The sequence below is a fragment of the Seriola lalandi genome, unplaced genomic scaffold (genome assembly GCF_002814215.2).
Source record: "Seriola lalandi dorsalis isolate HSWRI2012SDOR001 ecotype SW California unplaced genomic scaffold, Sedor1 jcf7180002054478, whole genome shotgun sequence".
Lineage (NCBI taxonomy): Eukaryota > Metazoa > Chordata > Actinopteri > Carangiformes > Carangidae > Seriola > Seriola lalandi.
Genome location: NW_019525031.1, coordinates 669,990 through 692,668, shown reverse-complemented (window position 1 = coordinate 692,668; position 22,679 = coordinate 669,990). Strand labels below are relative to the sequence as shown.

General features: G+C 44.8%; 1 protein-coding gene and 4 non-coding genes across 6 annotated transcripts in view; 3 read left to right on the top strand and 2 right to left on the bottom strand.

The window, feature by feature from the left end:
* Positions 1 to 22,679, bottom strand: part of LOC111659428 (nuclear receptor ROR-alpha A-like) — a 67,767-nt gene that overhangs the window by 16,067 nt on the left and 29,021 nt on the right. The window contains exon 2 of one of the 2 annotated variants that reach the window (XM_087175644.1): positions 10,347 to 10,379. In XM_087175644.1, the coding sequence (XP_087031770.1) occupies positions 10,347 to 10,379 (33 nt within the window). Of the gene's footprint in view, positions 1 to 5,869; positions 6,003 to 10,346; positions 10,380 to 22,679 lie in introns of those variants that run through there. The other variant, XM_023412390.2, reaches the window with a different exon arrangement.
* On the bottom strand, positions 19,453 to 19,525 carry trnav-uac (transfer RNA valine (anticodon UAC)). The gene has a single exon. It is a non-coding gene; the product is annotated as a tRNA-Val (tRNA).
* trnav-uac (transfer RNA valine (anticodon UAC)) lies at positions 21,947 to 22,019 on the top strand. Its single transcript has one exon. It is a non-coding gene; the product is annotated as a tRNA-Val (tRNA).
* Positions 22,193 to 22,265, top strand: trnav-uac (transfer RNA valine (anticodon UAC)). The gene has a single exon. It is a non-coding gene; the product is annotated as a tRNA-Val (tRNA).
* On the top strand, positions 22,522 to 22,594 carry trnai-uau (transfer RNA isoleucine (anticodon UAU)). Its single transcript has one exon. It is a non-coding gene; the product is annotated as a tRNA-Ile (tRNA).

Below are 22,679 nucleotides of genomic sequence, written 5' to 3'. Positions count from 1 at the left end.
TTCGTCAGCGTCTGTCCTGTCGTCTGTCTGCTGTGCAAACATTCGTGTGAGTGTGTGAAACCGAGCCGCTGTTTGTGGATCAGTCTGTTTGAGGAGCGTTGGACCTTCTTCACCTTCGTCTTCCTCCTCCCTCAGATAAAACACTCTTCAGTCTCTGTCTCTGCTCTCCTCCGTCTTTTTCGGCCAAATAAGAATTAAATGCGACAGTTTGTGTTTGTGGCAGAGTTTCACTGCAGATCCACTTCCTGTCTGAGTGAGAATCATGGGAAACGTCTCCAGCGCCTGATGACATCTTTCTGAACAGGACGACTCAGTTCAGCTTTGCACTTCTCTTCCTAGTCTGAAACTAGCGAAGACGCTTTGCGCCGGGCGTGAGACGGGGCCCCTGAACGTCTGAGGTCACGTCAGCACTGACAGGCGGCTGCAGCTGCTGCTGACGAGTCCGTGACGCAGGCGTGTGCACGGCTTCCTTCTACAAACTGAGGCTGAGCTCCCTCCTCCTGGGCCCGATGTGTGGTGGGATCCATTCTCTCCCTCACATGTTGCTAACAGCCTCTGTTCTTTAATCTCCTCAGCAGCCTCCACATTACCTCAGAGTGGGTGTAATAACGGCAGACATATGGCCCCTGCACATGGAGCAGCAACACACTCCTCCAGCCTGTCAGCAGATGAAGCAGCAGCTTGTTCCTCAGCCACAGTTGGTGGTTCATTCAGTCACTTCTCCATCAGGTCTGTGCAGTAATCTCCAAACTGTCTTCCTTTACCTCCGTCTAGTTACTCTGAGGTAAACGACAGGTTCTTGCCCCTCTGCTGCAGATGTTATCTCGGGGTAATGTAACCCAACCCTCCACACAGGCGGCCATGACACTCACACAAACATACTCTCAATAGTTCATTTTATTTCTTCTAATGTGTCGTAAGTGCAATTTCTGCACCACTCAGACTGCGTTAAAAGACTGCTGACGTTAGAGATCCTAAAGAGCTCAAAACTCCAGCAGCACTTGCAGTTTACGGAAGAAGTTTATTAGTGTTGTGGCTTGCGGCCACAATGAAGGCCCACAAGCTGAAACACGTTGGTCTAATAAAGTTTATTATAGAGTTTTAACCGCTTTAGACTTTTCCCTCTCTCCGTGCACCTTGGAAGGAGGTGAAGTAGAAACTTCTACTCTGTTTCTAGACGTTGGAGATCCTCCAGCTTTTCCTCCAGCGGCACCACGAGGTTTGCATTTGGTTTACAGCGGAAACTGTTGGATGAAATCTGGATGAGATGTTCACGGTCCCCTCAGGATGAACTGTAATAACCCTGATGATCTTCTGACTTTTCCTCTAGCGCCATCATCAAGTCACATTTTTGGTTTATGAGCAAAATACTTGCAGAACTCATGACCCATCAGCCTCAGCTGAACTTGGCGTTCAGTGCTACGAACACATTAACTCAAACTGAAAGCGCAATAAACACGAACCTGTCTGAAAGAACCTTTAATCTTGCAGCCTGATCTGCGGCGGTCACGTCTGCTCATCAACAACCGACGACTGACACGAGACGTGAAGCTTCTGAGGAAACACCTCAGCTCGTCCGTCGCATTGTGAACACGGCCGGTATCTGAGCGATCTCGTGGTTCAGCTCAGAGAACATCTCACACTCTCTCCCTATCTCCACCATCACCATCTTCGTGCAGCAGCTGTTTGTAGTCGTGGATGCGGCTGCGAATCTTCCGGCCCGCACTAACACAAACTCAAGTCTTATTCAACAGTAATGAACACTTGAACCTCCACACTTTCCCCCTGTGGGCGCAGCACATGCTTATGTATTGATACCACTGTATAATGTGTAACTAGCTGTAAGTGAAGGCTAATGAGCTGAGAGAGCCACCGCTGTTTACTCCGAAAATGCTAAAGCTCGGGCAAAACACAAATCCCTGATGGATAAATTATCTGACACAGAAAATTAATAAAGTTTTTGAGACTGGATCAAAGAGGGAGGAGGGAGGAGGGAGGGGGGAGGAGGCGCCGTGAAGACGCCACTGTGAAAACACAAAACCACCGTCCTCCATCTGAAGATTTTACAGGATTTGGAGTTTGATATTTTTCCTTTGGTTAAATAGTTTTTTTAAAGTTGTTTTTTTTAAATAAAGCTCTTTTTTAAATGAGTTTAAAACCTGCACTATCATCAGTTTCTGCTTCACTCCACAGACCACGGCTGCTCAAGGAGTTTTATGAGAAAAAAATTCCAGGTTGCACTTGAACGCACCACGAGCCACCAGAGAACCAGATGAATTGATTGACCGGACGGCAGGGTCAGAGGTAATTCCTGGATGACTTTAGATTGTGCTTGTTTGTAAAAGGCAGTGGATAATTCTTGAATATTTGCATCTTGCTCCTGTTTACACAGGGACACGGATAATTCCTGGATGACAGCAGGTTGTTTTCTCTTTATTCAGGGCTGTGACTAATCACTGGACAACTGGGCTGAAGTTGTATTCCTTCATACAGGACGGTGAATAACCACTGGGCGACTCCACACATGCAGATATAATTCATGATGTAGTGGAATTTATACACTCACATCAGGTGGTTTCGAGAAAGGGATATTTCACATCATTGAAACGGAAATATGTTCAAACATTGTGACATTCAGGTCAGGAGCTCGGTCTAACCTCCAACAACCATCACTCATCTACACCTCCGTCTGTCTGCAGGTGATCTCTCCATCACTCCAGCTCCCTTCAGCTCACTGTGGCGAGCAGGAACCAGTTTATCTTCCTGTTGTCTGACCCTCAGCTCATGTCGCTCATGTGACAGCACACGCTGCCGTTTGGAGAAAGTAACTTAGTTGTTGAAGTTACTTAACGGCTGAGTTAGTTACAGCTTTAGTGGTTCATGTAAGAGTGATGTCATCAACACAAACAACCCCACCCCTCCCCTCCCCTCCCCCTCCTGCAGAGAACAGTTGAATAATCTCCTGGCTGTTGTAATCCTGTGACATAACAGGCTGGCTGAACGCCTCCTGCAGCTTTTTCTCACAGACTGTGAATCTGGACCAGACAGCTTTAACACACACACACACACACACACACACACACACACACACACACACACACACACACACACACACGCACAAGCAATCCTGGTTAGGACATTGTATTGACGTCCATTCATTGTGGAGAGCCAAACAATCACCAAAACCTGGGCTTTGGTCCCCGTGACAACTTCTGCTTCCAACACGGTCTGTGTTTATAACAGAGAAGGTCTGATATGTGTTTGTTCTATCGTAAATACAACAAATATATTCTGCAGATTTAATAAAAATTTAGACAAAAACTGGTGAAAACAGACAGAGAGAGAGAGAGAGAGAGAGAGACACGGTGAGGGTGGAGATAACCTTCTGGAAGGACAACTATCTCTTTCATAGAAAACAATAAAATCAGTCAGGTCAGCTGTTTGAGGTCGTGATAAATGATTTGGCCTCAAGTGCTTCAGTTCAGTCCGAAACATTCCCTCTGAAACATGGAGCATCCGTCCTCAGCCGGACTCTGGACGAGGCTGGACTGAGGTTTCAGGGACTTCAGGACTCTGTCAGAGGACGGCGGCAGAGGGCACCGCCTCTTCCTCCACCTCCACAAACCCCCAGAATCCCTTCACCTGACAGCTGAGATGTTAAAATGGCTGCACGCCGTAAGCACATTGTCAATGTCTTTTGACATCTAAGCTAACACGTTCCTCTGGGCCAGTTTCAGCTTCTGATGAGCGCTGTTGATGCCGGTGCTGTCTGCTGCATATGATGACAGAGTTTCACATCAAAACCAGACATCATACATTTGTTTGATGCATCAGTTGCTGCTGAATAATGTCCTTCTTCTTCTTCTTTTGTAGAATCCGCAGGTGTCTGGACAGAGCAGGGTGCTAGCACGTTTTCACACCAGTCCTGGGTTGGTTTGTTTTTCCACAGGTCGCCTCTTCTTCTATGCATCGTTACGAGTCGCTGTAGATCTCCCCACTGTATGACGTGATTTTTAATGGGTTGGGAGCCCACATATAGGAAACACATATAGGAAACACATATAGGAAACACATACAGGAAACACATATAGGAAACACATATAGGAAACACATACAGGAAACACATACAGGAAACACATACAGGAAACACATACAGGAAACACATACAGGAAACACATATAGGAAACACATACAGGAAACACATATAGGAAACACAAGCCGCGATTCAACCAAAAAGTACCAGGAACTTTTCCTCAGGAACAAAAAGGTTCCTGTGATCTATTGTTGAAGAATATGCAAATCAGGCCGACGACGTATGGAAAAGCAATGGAGGTAAATGCACTACACCTCCAGTCCAGTATATACGGGACAAATTGCGTCCCGTATTGATTGTTGTCGTCCTTTATTATAAGTCTTGTTTCAGTTTTTCTCCCGGAGCTGTTTCAGTGTGGAAAATGTTGAGCTCGCTCGTTGCAGTCTTTTAAACATGGCGGGCAAAATAAAATGCAGCGAGTACTCAACCAATCAGAAATATTCAGCACTGCAGACCACACCCCTAAAGGAAAGTACTACCCCCGACCAGGGACTTTTTTGGGGGGTCTATCAATTACCCTGGTTCCTGCAGCGGAAACACGCACAGTTCCTCGAAAGGTTCCTGGGGAAAGTTCCTGCAGTGGAAACGCAGCCGTAGAGTTTTTACAGCGCTGTGATCTGTTCCACGTCAAACGTTACGAAACCGAAACCATCCCCACATCACGGCGGCAACACGACGACCTTTCTTCGGTATTACATCATCGTGTTCAGCGGCTGAGATTAATCAAACTTCTTGTTGTTGACCAGCAAAGCTCAGACGTGCAAAGGAAACGACGTCAGCCTACGTTACCATGGTAACTGCAGCGACCTGCTGGTGCTGGTGTTTGAGGGACAACACAGGAACTGGGCATTTTCCACATCGTTAAAACTAAAACTTGAATTAATCTAAATAGTTTGATATTTTACCCGCCTTTACTCACACCATCACCGTTTAGGAGGAGAGCGTTTCACAATCAGTATTTTATCTAAGCTTCCTGATGTGCAATACTTTATCTCTCTTTATGTTTTTTCTTCTTCTGTTTTTATTGTTATGAACCAAAACACCAAAGCAAATTCCTCAAATGTGAAAAACTACATGGCAATAAACCAGATTCTGACTCTGATTTAAAAAAACTAATGATTATTTAATCTTGGGCTGCTGATGTCGCTTCTATATGTAGATTCAATCTAAAACATTCTCTGTGATGTTGGGTCAGGGTTCATGAATTCATCATAGTTTCCTTTGTGACTGTCTTAATGACGTGACTGACATTAACACCAACCGTTTTTATTTATTCAATCGTCACATTATATTTACTATTATTATATATATTTATTATATTGACTTATTTACTGAAAACCATCTCCTCTGTCACATCCACCACACTCCTCCTTTCCTGCTTTGTGCCTCCTCTGATATCACAGCGTAATTAATGTGACTGACAATTCCCAAAATAGTGTTTACAGGACTGAAGGTGTCGTGTTTCCAGACTCCACAGTCAACAATCAGACCCCAGCTACAAACAGCAAACACCACTACCAGTGGTTACTGAACAGAGACAGAAAACTCTGTTTATCCCACTGAAACTAGCAACACCAGCTCCTCTGAGGACAGACAGCGGGACAGAGACAGAGTGGAGCATCATCCCAGACAACAAAACATCTTTGACTGAGCTCAAGTGAGCAGCACAGGAAGAAAACTGACTTTAAAATGAAGATAATCAGAATCAAACAGTCCGTCACACTCCAGGATCATGTTTCCAACACACACACACACACACACACACACACTTCTTACCTTTCATGGCAGAAATGACAAAATACATATTTATAATCCAGACTCATGGAGGAAACAGCAGCAGGAGGATCCTGAGTGTGTGAGTGTGTGTGTTTGTGTGTGTGTGTGATCAGCAGCAGCTCTCTCTCTGCTCTGACATCCTGAGCTGCTGCTGCACAGCATGAGGATCCATGTGACTGTGACATCATCAGTCTGCCCCGCCCCTCCCCTGTCCTGCCCCTCTGATTGACACGTCTGCTAGCCAATGAGAAGAAAGGGCAGGGTGGCGATTGCTCTGATAGGCTGTGTGTGTCTGTGTGTGTGTGTGTGTGTGTGTGTGTGTGCGTGCGTGTGTGTGTGTGTGCATGTGTGTGTGTGCGTGCGTGTGCATGTGTGTGTGTGCGTGTGTGTGTGTGTGTCATACTAAAAACAAATGTACTAAAGAAAATTGACTGATTTCATTCAACATGAATAAATTGGATATTTATCTTTAAGCCCCTTTTTTAAAATAGTCAAATTGTTAATTTTTACTAAAAGAACATCGAAGAAAAAAGAAAAATAGAAGAATATCTGCATCTTTTTCAGGCGTTTTTCCTCAGATACACAAAACACTGGAGGAAGGAAATTGAAATGTATCAGCAGAAGAAACAGCATCTTGAGTTTAACATGTGGGAAAAGCAAATGTAACATGATTTTACATGTTTGTATCCCTTAGTTACCTCCAGCCAATAATACTCCTACAGTAACACTGGGTCTCTTCTTTGCACCTTAAAACGGGAGGCACCAGGTCGTATTGCCCTTCTAGCGCGGCTGCCAGCGTGCACGGGAAAACCTCTGCAGGTGGCCCAGAATGCAGCAGCAGAAGATCTGGTCCTCAACCAGCCAAAGACGCACGTCACGTCACTCCCTGTTCCTAAGTTGCATAAGTTCAGATCACTAATCGACACCTGCGGGGCGGCCGCTGGCTCAGGAGCTTGAACTCCCTGACGTCTTCCCGAAGCCTTAATCCAGACTCTTCTTCTGTGGAGGAGCGAGTCACTAAATCTCCTCTGAGAGAACAAGCACACCTGATATGCTCTCTCTCTTTATCATTAGACGTTTAAAAAATGTCCTTGTGTTACTTCATGCACCTGCGGCCTTGTGTCTCTTGTGTCAGTTAGAATATATAACTGGGTGTTGAGGCTCTATTATCCTCTGTGGTTTGAATGTACCAGGCTTCTGCTGACAAAGAGGCCACGCCCTCAATTATACATACCTTTAGTCCATGATAATACGTAAACAGGTGAGTTATATAAATAGGTGAGTTTTATAAACAGGTGAGTTCTATAAACAGGTGTCATGAAGGAGGAAATCAGCTCTAGAGACCAGAACAGTTTTTGTACCAGGCTGTAAACATGTTTATTTCTGCTGTAAAGTTGGACATTTTAACATGGGAGTCTATGGGGACTGACTCACTGTTGGAGCCAGACTCTAGTGGTCGTTAGAGGAACTGCAGCTTCTGGTTCTTCAGTGTTGATGCTTCATGTTTCAGCCTTAGAGGTTGATGCTTGGTCTGGTGTTAAGTTTTCTACTTAAGTCTGTAAGTAAAGTTTTTTTCCTTACTTTGCTCTTTAAGGTCTTTAATTAAGTGATTCCTTAATTATAAGACTGAGATAAGGAGAAAAGCTTAAATATTTTAGTGAACATTTCAAGGAAACCTTAAGTAGAAGACTTAAAGGTGTTTTGTGCAACAGGGCCCTGATCCCATCAGGTGTTACTCGTGCTTACATGAAAGAGTAGATGCTGATCTCCTGTGTGTGTGTTCAGTAAAAAGCTGACATCACCTCTGCAGCTCATTATGTTGCACCTTGTTAGATCCTGTTTATTTAATCCAAACACGACAGAAATGTCAAACCAACAGATTGTGGTTTTTCTTGTGGAACTATTTCTTGGTGAGCAGTGGCCCATGACTTCCTGTAGTCTTGTTGACACAATGAGGTTGCCATGCAACAAATAATTAAAGCTCATAACTTCCCCATGAACCAAAGCGATGGGCCCACAGACACGGACCCTCCCTGAAGTCGTGCCGCTGCGTGTCTGAAAAAATAAATATGTGGTGGAAGGTTGTTTCTACCTGCAAGCTGTTAAATATAACACAGAAATATCCAAATGTAATTAGAAGAAGAAAAAATGTTGGTTTGTTTGTGTCACAGTTTAGTGTTTAAAGTCTTCGTCATCAGGACGAGAGCAGCAGCTCGATGGACACATCATCACACAAACTCACAAACACAAAAAACAACCACACGTCTTGTTTTTGCTGCCTCTCCTTCACTTCACAGAAACAACCAGTTCAAAGAAACAAAGAGGGAGAGGAGACACTGATCAGACATGAAGAGGAAAGAACGGAGGTGTGAAACAACAGAGAAAACAACCAGAAGAAACCAAAGAGGAAGATGACACAGGACCACACAAACAGAGTCGAAGCTGAGAGACGCAGTTTCTACAGAAATCTGTCCATCAATCACATCCACCCACTCCCCTATCCACACACACACACACACACACACACACACACACACACACATCTACAGATCATCAGCTGAGAGCGACGACAGGCTCCAGGTCTGATTGAAAAGATAAACAGTTTCACACGCTGGAGGATAAATCAGTTTCGACAGAATCAACTGCGAGAAGTCTAAAAGAAGATTTTTTCCCGGTGACCATGAGCAGCTGCAGCGATGCACCTGACGACATGAGAAATAAAACCCGGGATCACACGTCTAAGCCTGGAGGAAGTCCACCCTGCACATCACATTCATGATCAACGCTTTCTGGTCCAGATCTGAATCATTCAACACTGAGTATCTGCTGATACTGAGCGCCATTCGAAACTTATACCTATTGAAATGTTGCTGTATCTGACAGTGAAATAACGCGCCTCATTGATCACGAGAGGTTTGATCCAGATTCTGAAGGTCCTGGTTCAAAACTGCAAAAATTGAGAAGCAAGAAACAGTCGTGTTACTAATTAATGTTAATGCTTTTATTAATTCAAACACAAAACTAACTTCTGTGTTGTTTGGGTAAAGTGTAAAGTGTTTATATTGTAGCCATGACAACAAGCGTCTCTAATGTAGAGGAAGTACTTATTTTAACCAGTACCAGGTTGGAACAAACGACCTGTGTCGTCGCTCAGGTCGGAGGAGTTGCTGCAACTTTCCCTCATGTCATATTTATAATTTAAGATTATAATGTTTTTGTTTTTGAACCCGGACCTTCAGTATTTGGATTTTAATGTGTCAGATACATATTGGGTCTGTGCCAGTACTACAGGACTTAGACGGGACCTGGACATCCAGAATGAACATCTGAAGGATTATAACTTTAAACCAGTTTTACTCCAGCTGACCAGCTGCTTCGACCCTCCACAGTAACAGGACGAGTCTCTCTGTGCATCAGTGGATAAAAACACAGAACTTCCTTTTACAAAATAAAGTTAATAAACCATATTTCAGCAGTAAGTGAGAGGACTGGAGTGCAGCTCGAGCTAACGGCTTCACCCAACATCCCACTCTGCTTCATAAAACAAATCCCGACTGAACCGTGGTCATCAGTGAAAACGATTAAGCTCCCTGAAAACAGCCGGGCTGAGTAAACATCAGAGTGAAGTCACTGAGGCTTCGGGCGAGAACGACTCCTGCCAGCAGAGAGAGGAAACTGAGGAGCAGCAGGAGATTCATTCTTCCTCCAAATTGGCAGAACAGGAGGATGATTTACGCTTCGAAAGGCTCGACGTCTGGCGGCGGAGCTCTCCGCCTCCCCTCATCACACCCAGTCAATAGATTCTCAGCAGCACGTTACGAGTTGTTTGGAAAATGCCTCCACAGCATCCGCAAGATCAGTGTTTCTCCCCCCCGATCATCCCGGGCACACACGACTGCAGGAGGATCTCACATTCATTATCCGTCCTTATCAGCTCTAATGAGAGGGACTCGACTCTGGCAGCGGTCCCCGGTCACACGTTCATCCTTATCTATCCCGCACACTCACAGCTCGCACATGTTTCACACTGGAAACTGCTTCTAAAGTGGAAAAAATAAACTTGCACTGCGCCGCGGAGATCAGGAGCTGCATTCAAGACTTTCAACAAACATCTCAGGATAATCTACAGACCTCACCGTGAACCGTCCACTCCCTGCGGAACAGGAAGAGGAACACCCAATAAACACTGTCGACAGATCTCAAGATGTTCACAAAAGCTGAAGGTGCCGAGCAGCACGTTCATAACATCATCAGGACACGGGAAGGAATTACAGATCTGATACCAACGAACATCCAACAGCCAAAACACCTCAACACAATTATCAGACACTTTCCAAATTAACAACCACATTACTGTAGAATAAACAAGCCTGTCCCAGAGCTGAGGATTCTGGGAAGTCAGCACAACCTGCAAATCATACACCTCAACAGTCAGTGTGGTGGCAGCCAGATAAACCAGGAAGAGCAGTGAACTTACATGTGTGTGTCTTCTTCACCGCAGCCGACAAACCTGCAAGACAGAAAAAAACAGATAGTCATCATTTTTCAATCGGCTGTGGATCGTGTTCGTGTTGTCGCTCGTGGCTTCGTCAGGTTATTGTGGAGGAAACGACATCTCACTGTGCTCAGATCTGACGTGAAGGAAGAAGAACAGAGGCTAAGGCTCCGTCCACACTGCTGCTGCTTTAGTTTTAAAACTCATTTCTTCAGCTCAGTTTCTCCTTTCAGGCGGCTAAAACAGAGACTTTCAGAAACTCTTTTATTTTGAAAACTTCGGGGCTGTGTTGTCGTCTGGACAGGCGAAAAGAGAGGCCTTTGGAGACAATGACGTAGACACCCACGGTCTCTCCTGATTGGCTCTCATCAGCCTGGACTGCCAGCGGTGAATACAACATGGTAATGAATTACACGTGTTGCTGACCTTGTTGTCTTTGCTCGCAGCTGTTGTTCAACCTGCTTCCTGTTTACACCGGCTCGCACATGCCCAGTGTTTGTGATGGTCACGTCACGTGATAAGTGTTTTCAGGTGTGTTTTTCTGATCTTCTCAGGATTATACTGTGTGTAAATGATCGTGTTTAATAAATATTTATGTGTTTTAATTCACAGGCTGAACGTCACACCTCCATGAGCGAGTCGAGTGTCTGTGGTGCGTTCACTTGTCTGTAATGACAGCAGGACAGTGAGAACTGAACGCTGTAAAAGTAAACTTTAGAGGAGAGTGTTGTGAATATTACAGATGTGGAGAAACCAAGTTAGGATGACGTACGCACGGACCCTTTTATATATAAATGTATAAAATTAAAATCGTGGAGGAATCATGGTTTGAATTTCTGCTGCAGTGGAGCTGATTAGTCCTGAAAACGGAGGATAAACCACAGAACATGACCTCACGAGTCCATGAAACCACAGCGGTGAACACTTCCTACAGATTGTGAAATCATTTCATTACATGAGAAAGTCCGAGACGGTGAGGAAGACCAGTTCATTCTTCATCAGCACTTAGAAAACGTCCCTAACCCAGATCAGTATGTGTCTGACGCCTGCAGGTTTATCTGTTCGTTAAAGTTCCTTCGTCCTTCACAAACAAACAGACGTCACAATGAAACGACTCAGCGTGTCATCGGACCCGAAGTGAGTCCGACACTTTGTGGTGAACGTTGTCACTCAGCGGCAGAGTGTGACGCAGCTCGACGTCTGTCTGTTCTCCAGAGGGCCGCGTGGGGGGGGCAGACGGACCTGGGGCCAAAATCTGTCGGGGCCACAGTGACTCTCTCCTCTGGTGATGCTCCGCTCACTCAGCCCATCTGGACAAGGTCAGAGTGAGTGTGTGTGTGTGTGTGTGTGTGTGTGTGTGTGTGTGTGTGTGTGATCACAAAGTGTACATGTGTGTCCATCTGTTTACTGTATGTGGGTCTTTACATGTCAGTGGAGCTGCAAAGTGTTTTTCAGTGTCAGTGTTACTGAAACCCGGGACTCCGACACATGATGTAACAACCTGCAGATTTATGGAGTAAGAAGATATCCACAGACGCAGGTTCAGTTTGTGTTTAACGCCCCGACCACTAGATGGCAGCGCTGTGATCTCCCCTCAGCTGTTCCACTCTTCCACTCCAGCGTAACAACATAAACTGCGAGACAAAGTAGCGTGTGGCTGCACTGCTAACGTTAGCATTAGCAAACCTAGCTGTCTGGTACCACGGATGGCGGAGTTCCACCGGCTCCCACGGCGAACAGAGTGTGGGCTTGTTTTGGCTTCCATAAGGAGATCGACAGGAGCCGCGCTGTTTCCACGCCAAAATCAAAAACTCACTTAGCAAGACGCCATTCTGATGTACAGCTAACGGCTAACGGCTAATAGCTAGAGTTAATGAGTGGATCCCTCTCCACTCACTCTGGAACAAGTCACCACCGACCTCAACTCTGCAACCAAAGTAACTCAGTAAATTCTTCATTTCATTTGCAAAGACACATTCTAAGGCTCAATTTGGGCCGCCCAGGTAGATTAACACCCGCCCAGGTAGATTAGACCCGCCCAGGTAGATTAACACCCGCCCAGGTAGATTAACACCCGTCCAGGTAGACTAAGACATGCCCAGGTAGTTTCTGGCCACACACCTGCCTGAGCTGCTGCTGCAGTACCTGAGTGGAGACTAGAAGCTTCTCTGTGCGTAGCGTCTACCGACAGCCTGCATGTGAGGCGTTCAGGGAACATCTGTAAATTGTAGCTACAGAATAACCTGCATTACACTCTCTTCCTCCTACTACATGAGTCTTTATGTACATGGGTCACATTTCTGTCAACGCACAGACATGAGTTTGGGAACCGCTGCTCTAACCTAGAGTACAAGAACAATCCTGTTTCTTTATTTCATGTCTTCTGGAGCAGACGCTAACCTTTTGGCAGCTGTTAGCGTTAGCCTCAGTCTTTTATTACGTATTAATTATTACCATTATCATGTATTTAACCGTAACGTGTATATTTAAGATGCTTTGACAGGGTTCAGTCAAGTTCAAGTCAGGAGGAGATGAAGTTTCAACAACTCACATCTTTAATGTTCATCAGCTTCAACTGATTAAATCCGTCAGCCGACAAACTCAACAGCTAGAAATGAACAGCTGTTCAGGTTCAGGTGTTTCAAAATTAACTTTGAATTTCAAAGGTAAATACATTTAGTTTAAAACCTCATGTTGCGGCAAATGGTCAGTTACCTGAACGAGTACGGTGTTACCGTCACAGACAGGAAAGATGAACAAACTATGACACTAAAACCCAAGTTGTAATAAACTATAAGTTTGTTTGTACGTATGTGTGAACTCCCCGACGCTGGCGTCTCTCTGGAGGAGGCGGTCTTGGTGGAAAAGTCTGATTGGATCAAAGTGATCTGTAAATATCTCAGAGGAGGTGAAGTGTCTCTGACAGGATCCTGCTGCTGACGCTCACCCTCACTGAACCTGAGTCCTGATGCTGTCAGATAACGCTCTCACCTAATGCTGATCTCATCTGCTTCCTGTCAGATGACTCAGAGCGAACGCTGAGCGCACTGTGGTGTTACTGAGAGAGCCTGAGCAACGTGCACCGGGCCACGCACGCACGCTGCCGAGGAAGAGAGAGGGGGAAAAAATTAAAAAAGGTAAAAATAAATGATCCGGTTGATTTCATTGATCATCGAACGCTGACCTGGAAAACAACTTGATTAAATGTGGCTGCAAAAAAAACCCTCATCAGCAGAAACACGGTGTTTGCAGGTCCAGTGGGCGTCGTCATTTATCTGCAGCGACCTTTGATTGCCTCCAAAAATGAATCCTGCACACACAAACACAAACACACACACACACACACACACACACACACACACACACACACAGACTTCCCCCTGCACACACTTCATATTTCAAAGACGTGATAACAGGCGCTGTCTTCAAGGACCTACAAGGCTTTATCATGGAATCTAGGCCAGATTAGAATATTCATTAGCTCTGCCCTTTTCAACTCCAGGATGCAGGAGAGGGAGGAGACGCTTCAGCTCCAAGAAAAACATTTTTTCTTTAAAACCCAGAATATTTCAGGCTTCAGCGAAAAAAAACGATTGAATCAAAATGATGTGAATCAACACAACATCCGGAGGAGGAGAGAACTGACTCTGCTGTCAGGGAAACTTTGATAAGTGAGAGTGATGAATGAAACAACACGGAGACATTTAAATACCAGAAATATTGTTTTGCATCTCTCTGTAGTCAGTTTGCGTCTTGTTGAAGTTGGTTTACGTGTCTGTGGCAACCAGTCCTCCAACCTGAACAACCACACAATAGACATAGACTCCCATGTTAAAATGTCCAACTTTACAGCAGAAATAAACATGTTTACAGCCTGGTACAAAAACTGTTTAAGGCTCTAGAGCTGATTTCCTCCTTCATGACACCTGTTTATATAACTCACCTGTTTACATTTTATTAAGGACTACAGTTATGGAGAATTGAGGGCGTGGCCTCTTTGAGTGACAGGTGGGTGAGCGTACGCTTGCCACAAACAGACGTGCACTGAATCTCAGCTCCACACACGCCCCTCCTCTTTGACCATTTGTAGATTAGCAGAGAGTTAGGGGGCGGAGTCAGACACTGCCAAGATGGCGACGTTGGAGCAGCTCACTCTGAGCTTCAAATCTGCTCTTCAGAAACCTGCAGGTGACGTCACAGAGGCAACATCCATCTTTATTTACAGTCTGTGGTGCGAACACACACTGCAGCAGGTGTGAGCTGCTGATTCAATCTATGTCATGACCTCGTGGTTAGCGGCTAGCACAGCTAACAGAGACTTTTTAAGTTACTTTCTAAATGAAGCTTCTGGAGGATTGTATCTCAGACACATTAGAGTTTGGTGTGTCCACAGTGGACATGTGAGAACCAGACTGTGAGCAGCAGGTTCTGGTCCAGACCACATCAGGACTGCAGATGCAGATGCAAAAAGTTTGATGCCGAGTCCCGTATCCGCAGAAACGTATGGTCTGTCTGTAAAATCAATCAAACTGCTCTGTGATCAGCGGCGGGTGAAGTGCTCCCTCTCCTCTCCAGTCTGCTCAGTCCGCCTCCTCCTCCTCCCTGCTCCGCTCTCAGCCTCTCTGCAGTCTGTCACAGATCACACACTGACACACTGACCCAGAACCTGCAGCTCGCTGCTGAAATATTCAGAGCTCCGCTGAGGAGAGGAGACGAGTCTGACTGAGGACGCAGTCTGACACTCAACGTCTGGAGGGCAGGAAGTATCAGACATCTTCAAATATCTCCAGCCTCCATCAAAACACATCCATGGACAAAGATTTCAAAATAAATTTCTACATGTTTATAATTCATCTTTTTATGTTTATAATTTGGTTATGATGACGTGAGACGTTTGAACTGTGAGGACGAGGCAGTTGGAGCTTCTGTAAGTGGAGCTCTCATCACTGCTCATGTAAAATACATTCTCCGGTTTTTCCTCAACACGACAGTGGAGGAAGATGAGTTTTTAACTGTGGTCCGTTTGTCAGTATCAAACCAAATGATCCTTTCAAGTCAAGAAACCTCAATTACTTTTTCAAATAAATGTAATTAATCATCCACCAACATAATGTGATCACTGATGTTCGCTTTAACTTGCCAGCACACATACTGAAATCTCTCTGTGTCTGAGAGTGGTTCTGTTGGACACTGTTGTCTGACTGTGGAAACACAAATGAAGAAGAAGAAAAAGAAGAAGAAAACTATTCCTGGAAAGGTTCAGAAAATCCAAACAATGAAATAATCTATTGGGAAAAAAAGTTTTGTTGCTAGGCGACATGTAGTGGTCGTAGTAATGATGACAGGTGCGAAGGGAAAAGTGTCGGTGACGTAGGATAAAGAGAGAGAGAGTCTACGTCACGACGAGGTGGTGGCGGACGGATGAATGTGAGTTCGATTCCCATGTAGAAGTAGCAGTTGTTTCTATTACTATTGTAACCATGACAACACAGATGGTCTAATGTTGAGGAAGTCCCTTTTTTAACCCAAATCTCGATCTTTTCCTAAACCTAACCAATCCATGACATTATTATAGTAACCATGGCGACGAAGGGAGGTACGCCGCTCTTGGTACAGTCCACGCGTTCATTATCCGAAACCATTTTTATTGTAAGAGTTTAATTGATGTTACTATAAAATCTTGAAGAGACAATCAACAATTATGAAAACTGATTAATTACTTGGGTTTTTTGGGACCAACTAGGCCTCAGGGAACATACCATCAACATTTTCATTCTATAAACCAACAATAAATGATAAATCATGAAAAAAATAAGACAGATTAATCAATAATCAAAATAATTGTTAGTTTCAGACTAAATTTATCATCTGAAACCTTTTATTCAGATGTACTGCGATGGTTGGGAGTTTCTGGCGCCTTGTTCTCCTCCATAATTCATCAGTGGAGCTGAGCAGAAAGCAGCAGCAGGAGGACACACATGAGGGACGTGGAGGCAGCGTCCCCGCAGGGTCGGACCGGCCCGGGACGCCCCGGTGCAGGAGGAGGAGGCGGCGTGGAGAGTGGATCCCTGAGGGCGCTGATGGATGGAGGAGAGGGACGTTTGCTCACAACGAGCTGAGAGAAGACGAAGAGGCAGCTCAGACGAACATCTACAGCTCAGCCTGACATAATGAACTCTTCAGCAACAACAACGTTTCCTCTTATCTGTCGTTTGTCTCCGGTTCTTTCTACACACTGCTTCCCTCCACACACTCCCTGCTCATGTATTTTTCAGTCAACTGTCTGCTTTTGTTCTGCTTTTCACTTTCCTGCCCAACGACTCGATCTGGTTTGAATTTGACACAAATATTCTGCAGCTGAAGTCTATTAAAATCATTTTCCAACAACATGACTGCATCTGTTTAAAACTACCAGAAGACACTAAAGAAAAAGCATGTGTTACGTTGTTTCCAGGATGAGGACGCTTCCTGGGATTATATTCCAGCTGTGGTAACAGCACCACCTCCCTGCAGCATGTTGTTTATGTGCGTTTCACCTTGACAAGAAGACATTTCTGGACTAATGTATGCAATCCTAAAAAGGTTTTTGGCTTTTATTCTAATATGACACTGTCATTTCTTTCAGCTCCTCCTGCAGAGTTTATTTTTTTACTGTCAAAAATTGATTTATTTTTGTTCCATTCAGTCTCAAATAACTTCAGAGGTTTCCCTCTCCAACCGCACAGTCACAGCTGGAGCTCGTCAGTGATCGGAGCACGAACTGCAGAGATCGACTGGATCAACTGACACGTGTTGGAGGGAGGAGCCGATCTGATCAGTATGAACGGAGCGGGTTAAAGGAGTCCTCTGTAGTTTGTGACCACTGGTGGAGCTAGGATCAAGTCCCTGGTGTCTGTGTATACATGCACACAAGGTCACACCAAGAATCAACCAGAAACATGAAGCCAACACTGAAGTGACAGAAGCTGCAGTTCCTCTAACGACCACTAGAGTCTGGCTCCAACAGTGAGTCAGTCCCCATAGACTCCCATGTTAAAATGTCCAACTTTACAGCAGAAATAAACATGTTTACAGCCTGGTACAAAAACTGTTTTGGTCTCTAGAGCTGATTTCCTCCTTCATGACACCTGTTTATAGAACTCCCCTGTTTACATTCTTATCAAGACTTAAAGGTATGGAGAATTGAGGGCGTTGCCTGTTTGAGTGACAGGTGGCTGCTGTCCCAGTCTGCTAGCCGTCTGCTCGGCGTCACCTCAGCTAATTTGAGTCACTCAACGTCACCTATCAGCTGTGTTTGTGGTGTTGGTGCCTTCATTCAAATATAAGGCGGATAATATGAGTTGCTTAACTAGCTAATTAGCCAGCAAATTAATTAGCCTTGGGTTAGCCCAATGGCGCTATCAGGACCGTATGCGTGCCACAGTTATTAAACCATCATGCATCGAAGTCTCGGCTCCACACGGACCTCTTTGATCATTTTGGGATTAAATGGGAGTTAGGGGCGGAGTCAGACACTGCCAAGATGGCAACGGTGGAATAGTTGACCTATGTGTGACGTCACGGAGGTCACACTTGAAAGTGGGGAATGTGATACATAAACCTGGTGAAGACGTCACATATTTCCACTCATGATGACGGAGGCGGGAACATGACAACAAGCAACAATACAGGTTTTTAAAAAATCATGTTTTCTTGTTTCATGTTTGTCAGACGTCACTGATTCACACAGTGTGTGTTTGTATGAAAGACTGAAAGTGAGCAGGGCTCCACAGGGCACCTCTCAGGCCTGATCTCTGTCACATTGAACTCAAGACCTTTCAAGACCTCTCAAAGACCTGCAGACAGCCTGTGACCTGAGGCGCAGGTGTGTCAGGTGTCAGTCTAAACGCAGAGTCTCGTCCTCCAGGCTGCAGCAGGTACAGCCTGCGCCGTCACAAACTTCTGTCGCGGCTGCTTCGCTTCATCTGAAATCTGTGTTAAAGCTCCGAGAGACGTGAAACACGGCGGGCTGACAACAGAGATGGAGAGAATCCGTCTCCGTCTCCGTCTCCCTCAGAGCCTCGGCAGCGATTACAGCTCCTGCATCTTATAATTGTTCAGAGCGAGCGGCTCCTCGTACCAATTATAGTGCATTAGCAGCAGCCGCCAAAGTCATTTCAGCAGCGCTCATCAGGGAGCTCAAGACAAAAAGAAACACCCATCCTCTCGCTGCCTTCACTCGCCCACAGCATCAGATGAACTGAGGATTTAAGATAGTGGAGATAAAACGAGATTTAAGGATTAGACAGAGAGATGAGAGTGAACTCTCAGTGACTTGTTTTAATAAGACAGAGGAAGTGAGTAACTGAGGATGACAGAGTCTTCTGTAGTAAAACAGCGCAGGGGAAGATGATGTACATTAAAAACATGACGTGTAGACAGAGGGAAAACATGATCTAACAGTAGCTGCAAACATTAATTATTCATATATCCAGTACGTTTTACCTGCCGTCACTAAGCAGTAAAACAACAACACAAAACCGCAAAATCTTTTCTCTTTAAAGGGCATTACCACAAAGTGATGTGTCACTTTCACAAGACACAGATGAAGAGAAGAGCGGAAATATTTTTGTGCAGCAGAAGTGGAGATCTTCAGATTTTTAGTTGCTAAGGGTTAAAGCCCCAAAACACTGAATACTAAACTTCCCATTAAGCAACGGGACAGCGTCTCTCATCAGACCCCTCCCTTCCCGGTAAACAGCTGTGACTCTTATCTGACGGACCACACGCTGGGATTGAAGCCAGGACCTTCTGCGTGTAGAGCAGACGTGATGACCACTCCACTATTAAACCACTGGGATGTGATTCCTTCTGATCTAATCTCGGTATAAATTGAATTTTTTCCCTCTGTAGGAAAGATTACAAATTAGTCAATTAACAGCGCCGGAGGCTTGAAGACATGTTGGTTACCACTTTACTTCAGTTCTGCCTCTAAAGACACACTTGTGGACCATATTATGTGGAGGGTTAATCTCTCAGCAACAGTTCAATTAATGAGTTAGTTTCCCTGAGACTTTGCTTTAGCATCAGTAGAAATGAGACATCACCATGGTTCCACTGGGGATTGAACCCAGGACCTTCTGCGTGTAAAGCAGATGTGATGACCACTACACTATGGAATCACTGTGATACAGGCTTTGTTCTTAATCTGGGTATAAATGATGATAACAATAATAATCTTGCATTAGGTATAAAGGACCTTCTGTAAATGTTCTTGTTTGCTGTTGCGGCTCTACAGCGACTTGTTTTGGTGATTTCTTTAAAAAGGTGATGAACAGGATCCGACACAGTTAGTGGAGCTTTCTGTTCCACCCACAGTCTGTAAATACACTCCAGTTGTTTCTGCTCTTTCTATAAAATAGTTCCTTTAGTTTGACATGAGTTCAGCTTTTTTTTTCTTTGACTAATGTGACAGTAAACTGAATCTTTACTCACAGAATACAAGGTCCAAAGCCCTATCAGCCATGTTCTCATTTTATAGGGGGTGGGGGGTGGGGGGGGGGTCATGTGACTTCCTGAAGGCCAAGAAATAGTACTGCACTTCTATCTTATCTTGTCATCAAACTGTCACCAAGAGGAAAGCAAATACTGTACGCTGAACTTAAAATGTGGAATTACTCCTTTAAAAGTCATTGTATTAATATATTCTACAGCTGTGCACATTCTCCATGTAATCACACTGGAGCTGAGGTTCATAAGCTAATATGACAAGAGTACAATGCACACACACACACACACAAACACACACACACACACACACCTTAGTAACACACAGGGCTGGTGGTAGTTGTTTCCTGTCTAACCGCAGTAACGTTCGCTGACACCTCAGACTCTGCGACACATTAAAGAGCAGGAGCTTATCACCAGCAGCCAAACACAACTGACACACACTGCTGCTGCAACTGAAGCAGCTCCACACACTGTGTGCTGCTGCAGGTACCTGAGCCGGGGAAGCACCAGCAGCCAAACACACAGCCGTCACACTCCGACAGAGAGACGTCTGTGGTCTCTGAAAGTCCCCGCTCTGCTTTTATCTGGAAAGAGTTGATCTGCAGGCTGCAGGACTCAGTGCGCTCTCTCTACCTGTCCTGTTACCTGCCTCAGTGCACCGTACACTGACACAGGGTGAAGCTTGGTGGGATTCAACACTGAAGCTACAGAGGCTGGAGGTTTTACAACATACAAGAAAAAAAAATAAAATACTGCACCTTAGTTTTTATCAAACAGGAGGAGGAAATACAGCATTTGTTGGGGACTATTTTCAGCAGCGGATGAATCCAGATGTGCTGTAGTGAGTATTTGGAGCAGTGGTACGGTGTGTGTGTGTGTGTGTGACTGAGTCAGAATAAAATACAGAGCGTGTGTTCATGGTGATGAAGGAACATGTCTGAGACTCAGTGATGTGTTTTAAGAGTTTGTGGAAACGATGGAGCTCAACGACTCGGAGGAGTCAGATATATCACAGGACTCAAACTTTTAAAGCTCCATATTTTCTTTTAAGAGAGGAGGCTCTGAGCCTCTCTTCTGATTGGCTGACTGTTTTCTGAGTGATCCAATAAAAATATAGCAGATTTCAGGTAAAAACACTCAGAGAAACCAAATCCTGCAAGGTTTGGATGGTGGGTCCAGGTGGGCGGGGCTTGGTGACTGCTTTGTTGTGACATCACAAAGTTGCAGAAGTCCTGACGGCTGGTTTTAAGGCTCAGTTTCTGAATACAGGCTGTGTGCATTTCTCTGTGGACTGAGGCTTTGATACTTTCACAGTATTAATATAGAAGCTAGAGCTGATCTATAATCACACTACACATGGACACACACCTTTACACTGGAGGAGCTTTAAGATAAATAAATAATAAAAATAGTTTGAACACAAATTGAAATCAGTTTCTTTAGACTCTACAGCAGTCACTCAGTGATACAACTTCATCTGCCTTTGTGTTTCACACCCACTGGCCCTTTAGCAACAATCTCACCCAACACACACACACACACACACACAGATCATCCCCTCCCATGCATATTAAATATATTAAATAGATGGTTTGAGCCTCTCGGTGCTCCACTTGGACTTCATACTGAGAGAAAACATGCTGCTCAGCCTTCTGTACCCCCTCCACACGCACACAACACACACACACGCACGCACGCACACACACACACACACACATACACACACACACACTCCATCCCCTTCCCGCCCTAAGGGCCCCCATATGGACCCCGATGGATGAGCCTTTTCAAAGCTGCTCGCACAGACGTGAGCAGACAGCCCTGCACATGGCAAACAGAACATACACAGATAAAACAGTACAGTGGAGTTTGCATTTTTCCACCTCCAGTTCCTTCGTCCTGAACTTTCTGGGGTTTTTTGTTTGTTTTTTTAATGTGTTTTTATGGGTTAAATGACTGAATAAGGTCTGAGTTAACACAAGCTCAAGATAGTTTCACGTTTCATGTCCTGTTTTAGTTTCTGCAGTAAAGTGAGAGCAAATGTGAAACTGCCATTGAGGCCGTGTGTTGTTTGCTTGAAGACATGGTCATGTGGTTTCATAGTGTAGTGGTCATCACATCTGCTTTACACGCAGAAGGTCCTGGGTTCAATCCCCAGTGGAACCAGACTTATGGCCTCAGTCAACACATGTTGGATTGTTCCTCAGCTGAAGGAAATCTCACTGTGATAAAAATACTTCACTAAAAATACATTTTACTATTTTGGTCCCAATCAACTACAACTCCCAGAAGGCTTTATGAGAACAGAGATAGATTTAGCAGAGCAGGTGTAAACATGTGGTTTCATAGTGTAGTGGTCATCACGTCTGCTTTACACGCAGAAGGTCCTGGGTTCAATCCCCAGTGGAACCATAATAATGTCTCTTGGCTAAAGCAGACTCTCAGGGAAACTGAACGCTTACTTTAAAGCCTCCTGAGAGATCTAACCTCCCCAAAATATGGTCCTCAAATGTGTCTTGGTTTAAGTCAATTGCCAACAAACATAGCTAAACTCATCAGGGTCAACATCAGGCCTCCCGGTTGTTAATTGACCAGCTCACAATCTTTCCGACAGTGGAAATAATTCAATTAATATCCACGTTAGATCAGAAGGAAACACCATTGCAGTGGTTCCATAGTGTAGTCGTCATCACGTCTGCTTTATACGCAGAAGGTCCTGGGTTCAATCCCCAGTGGAACCATTAATTGTCTCATTGTTAGTGGGTAAGATGAATAAACTCTCCTTTGCTTTGTGAAGCCACATCACTGAAATGTCTTACAGTTTAA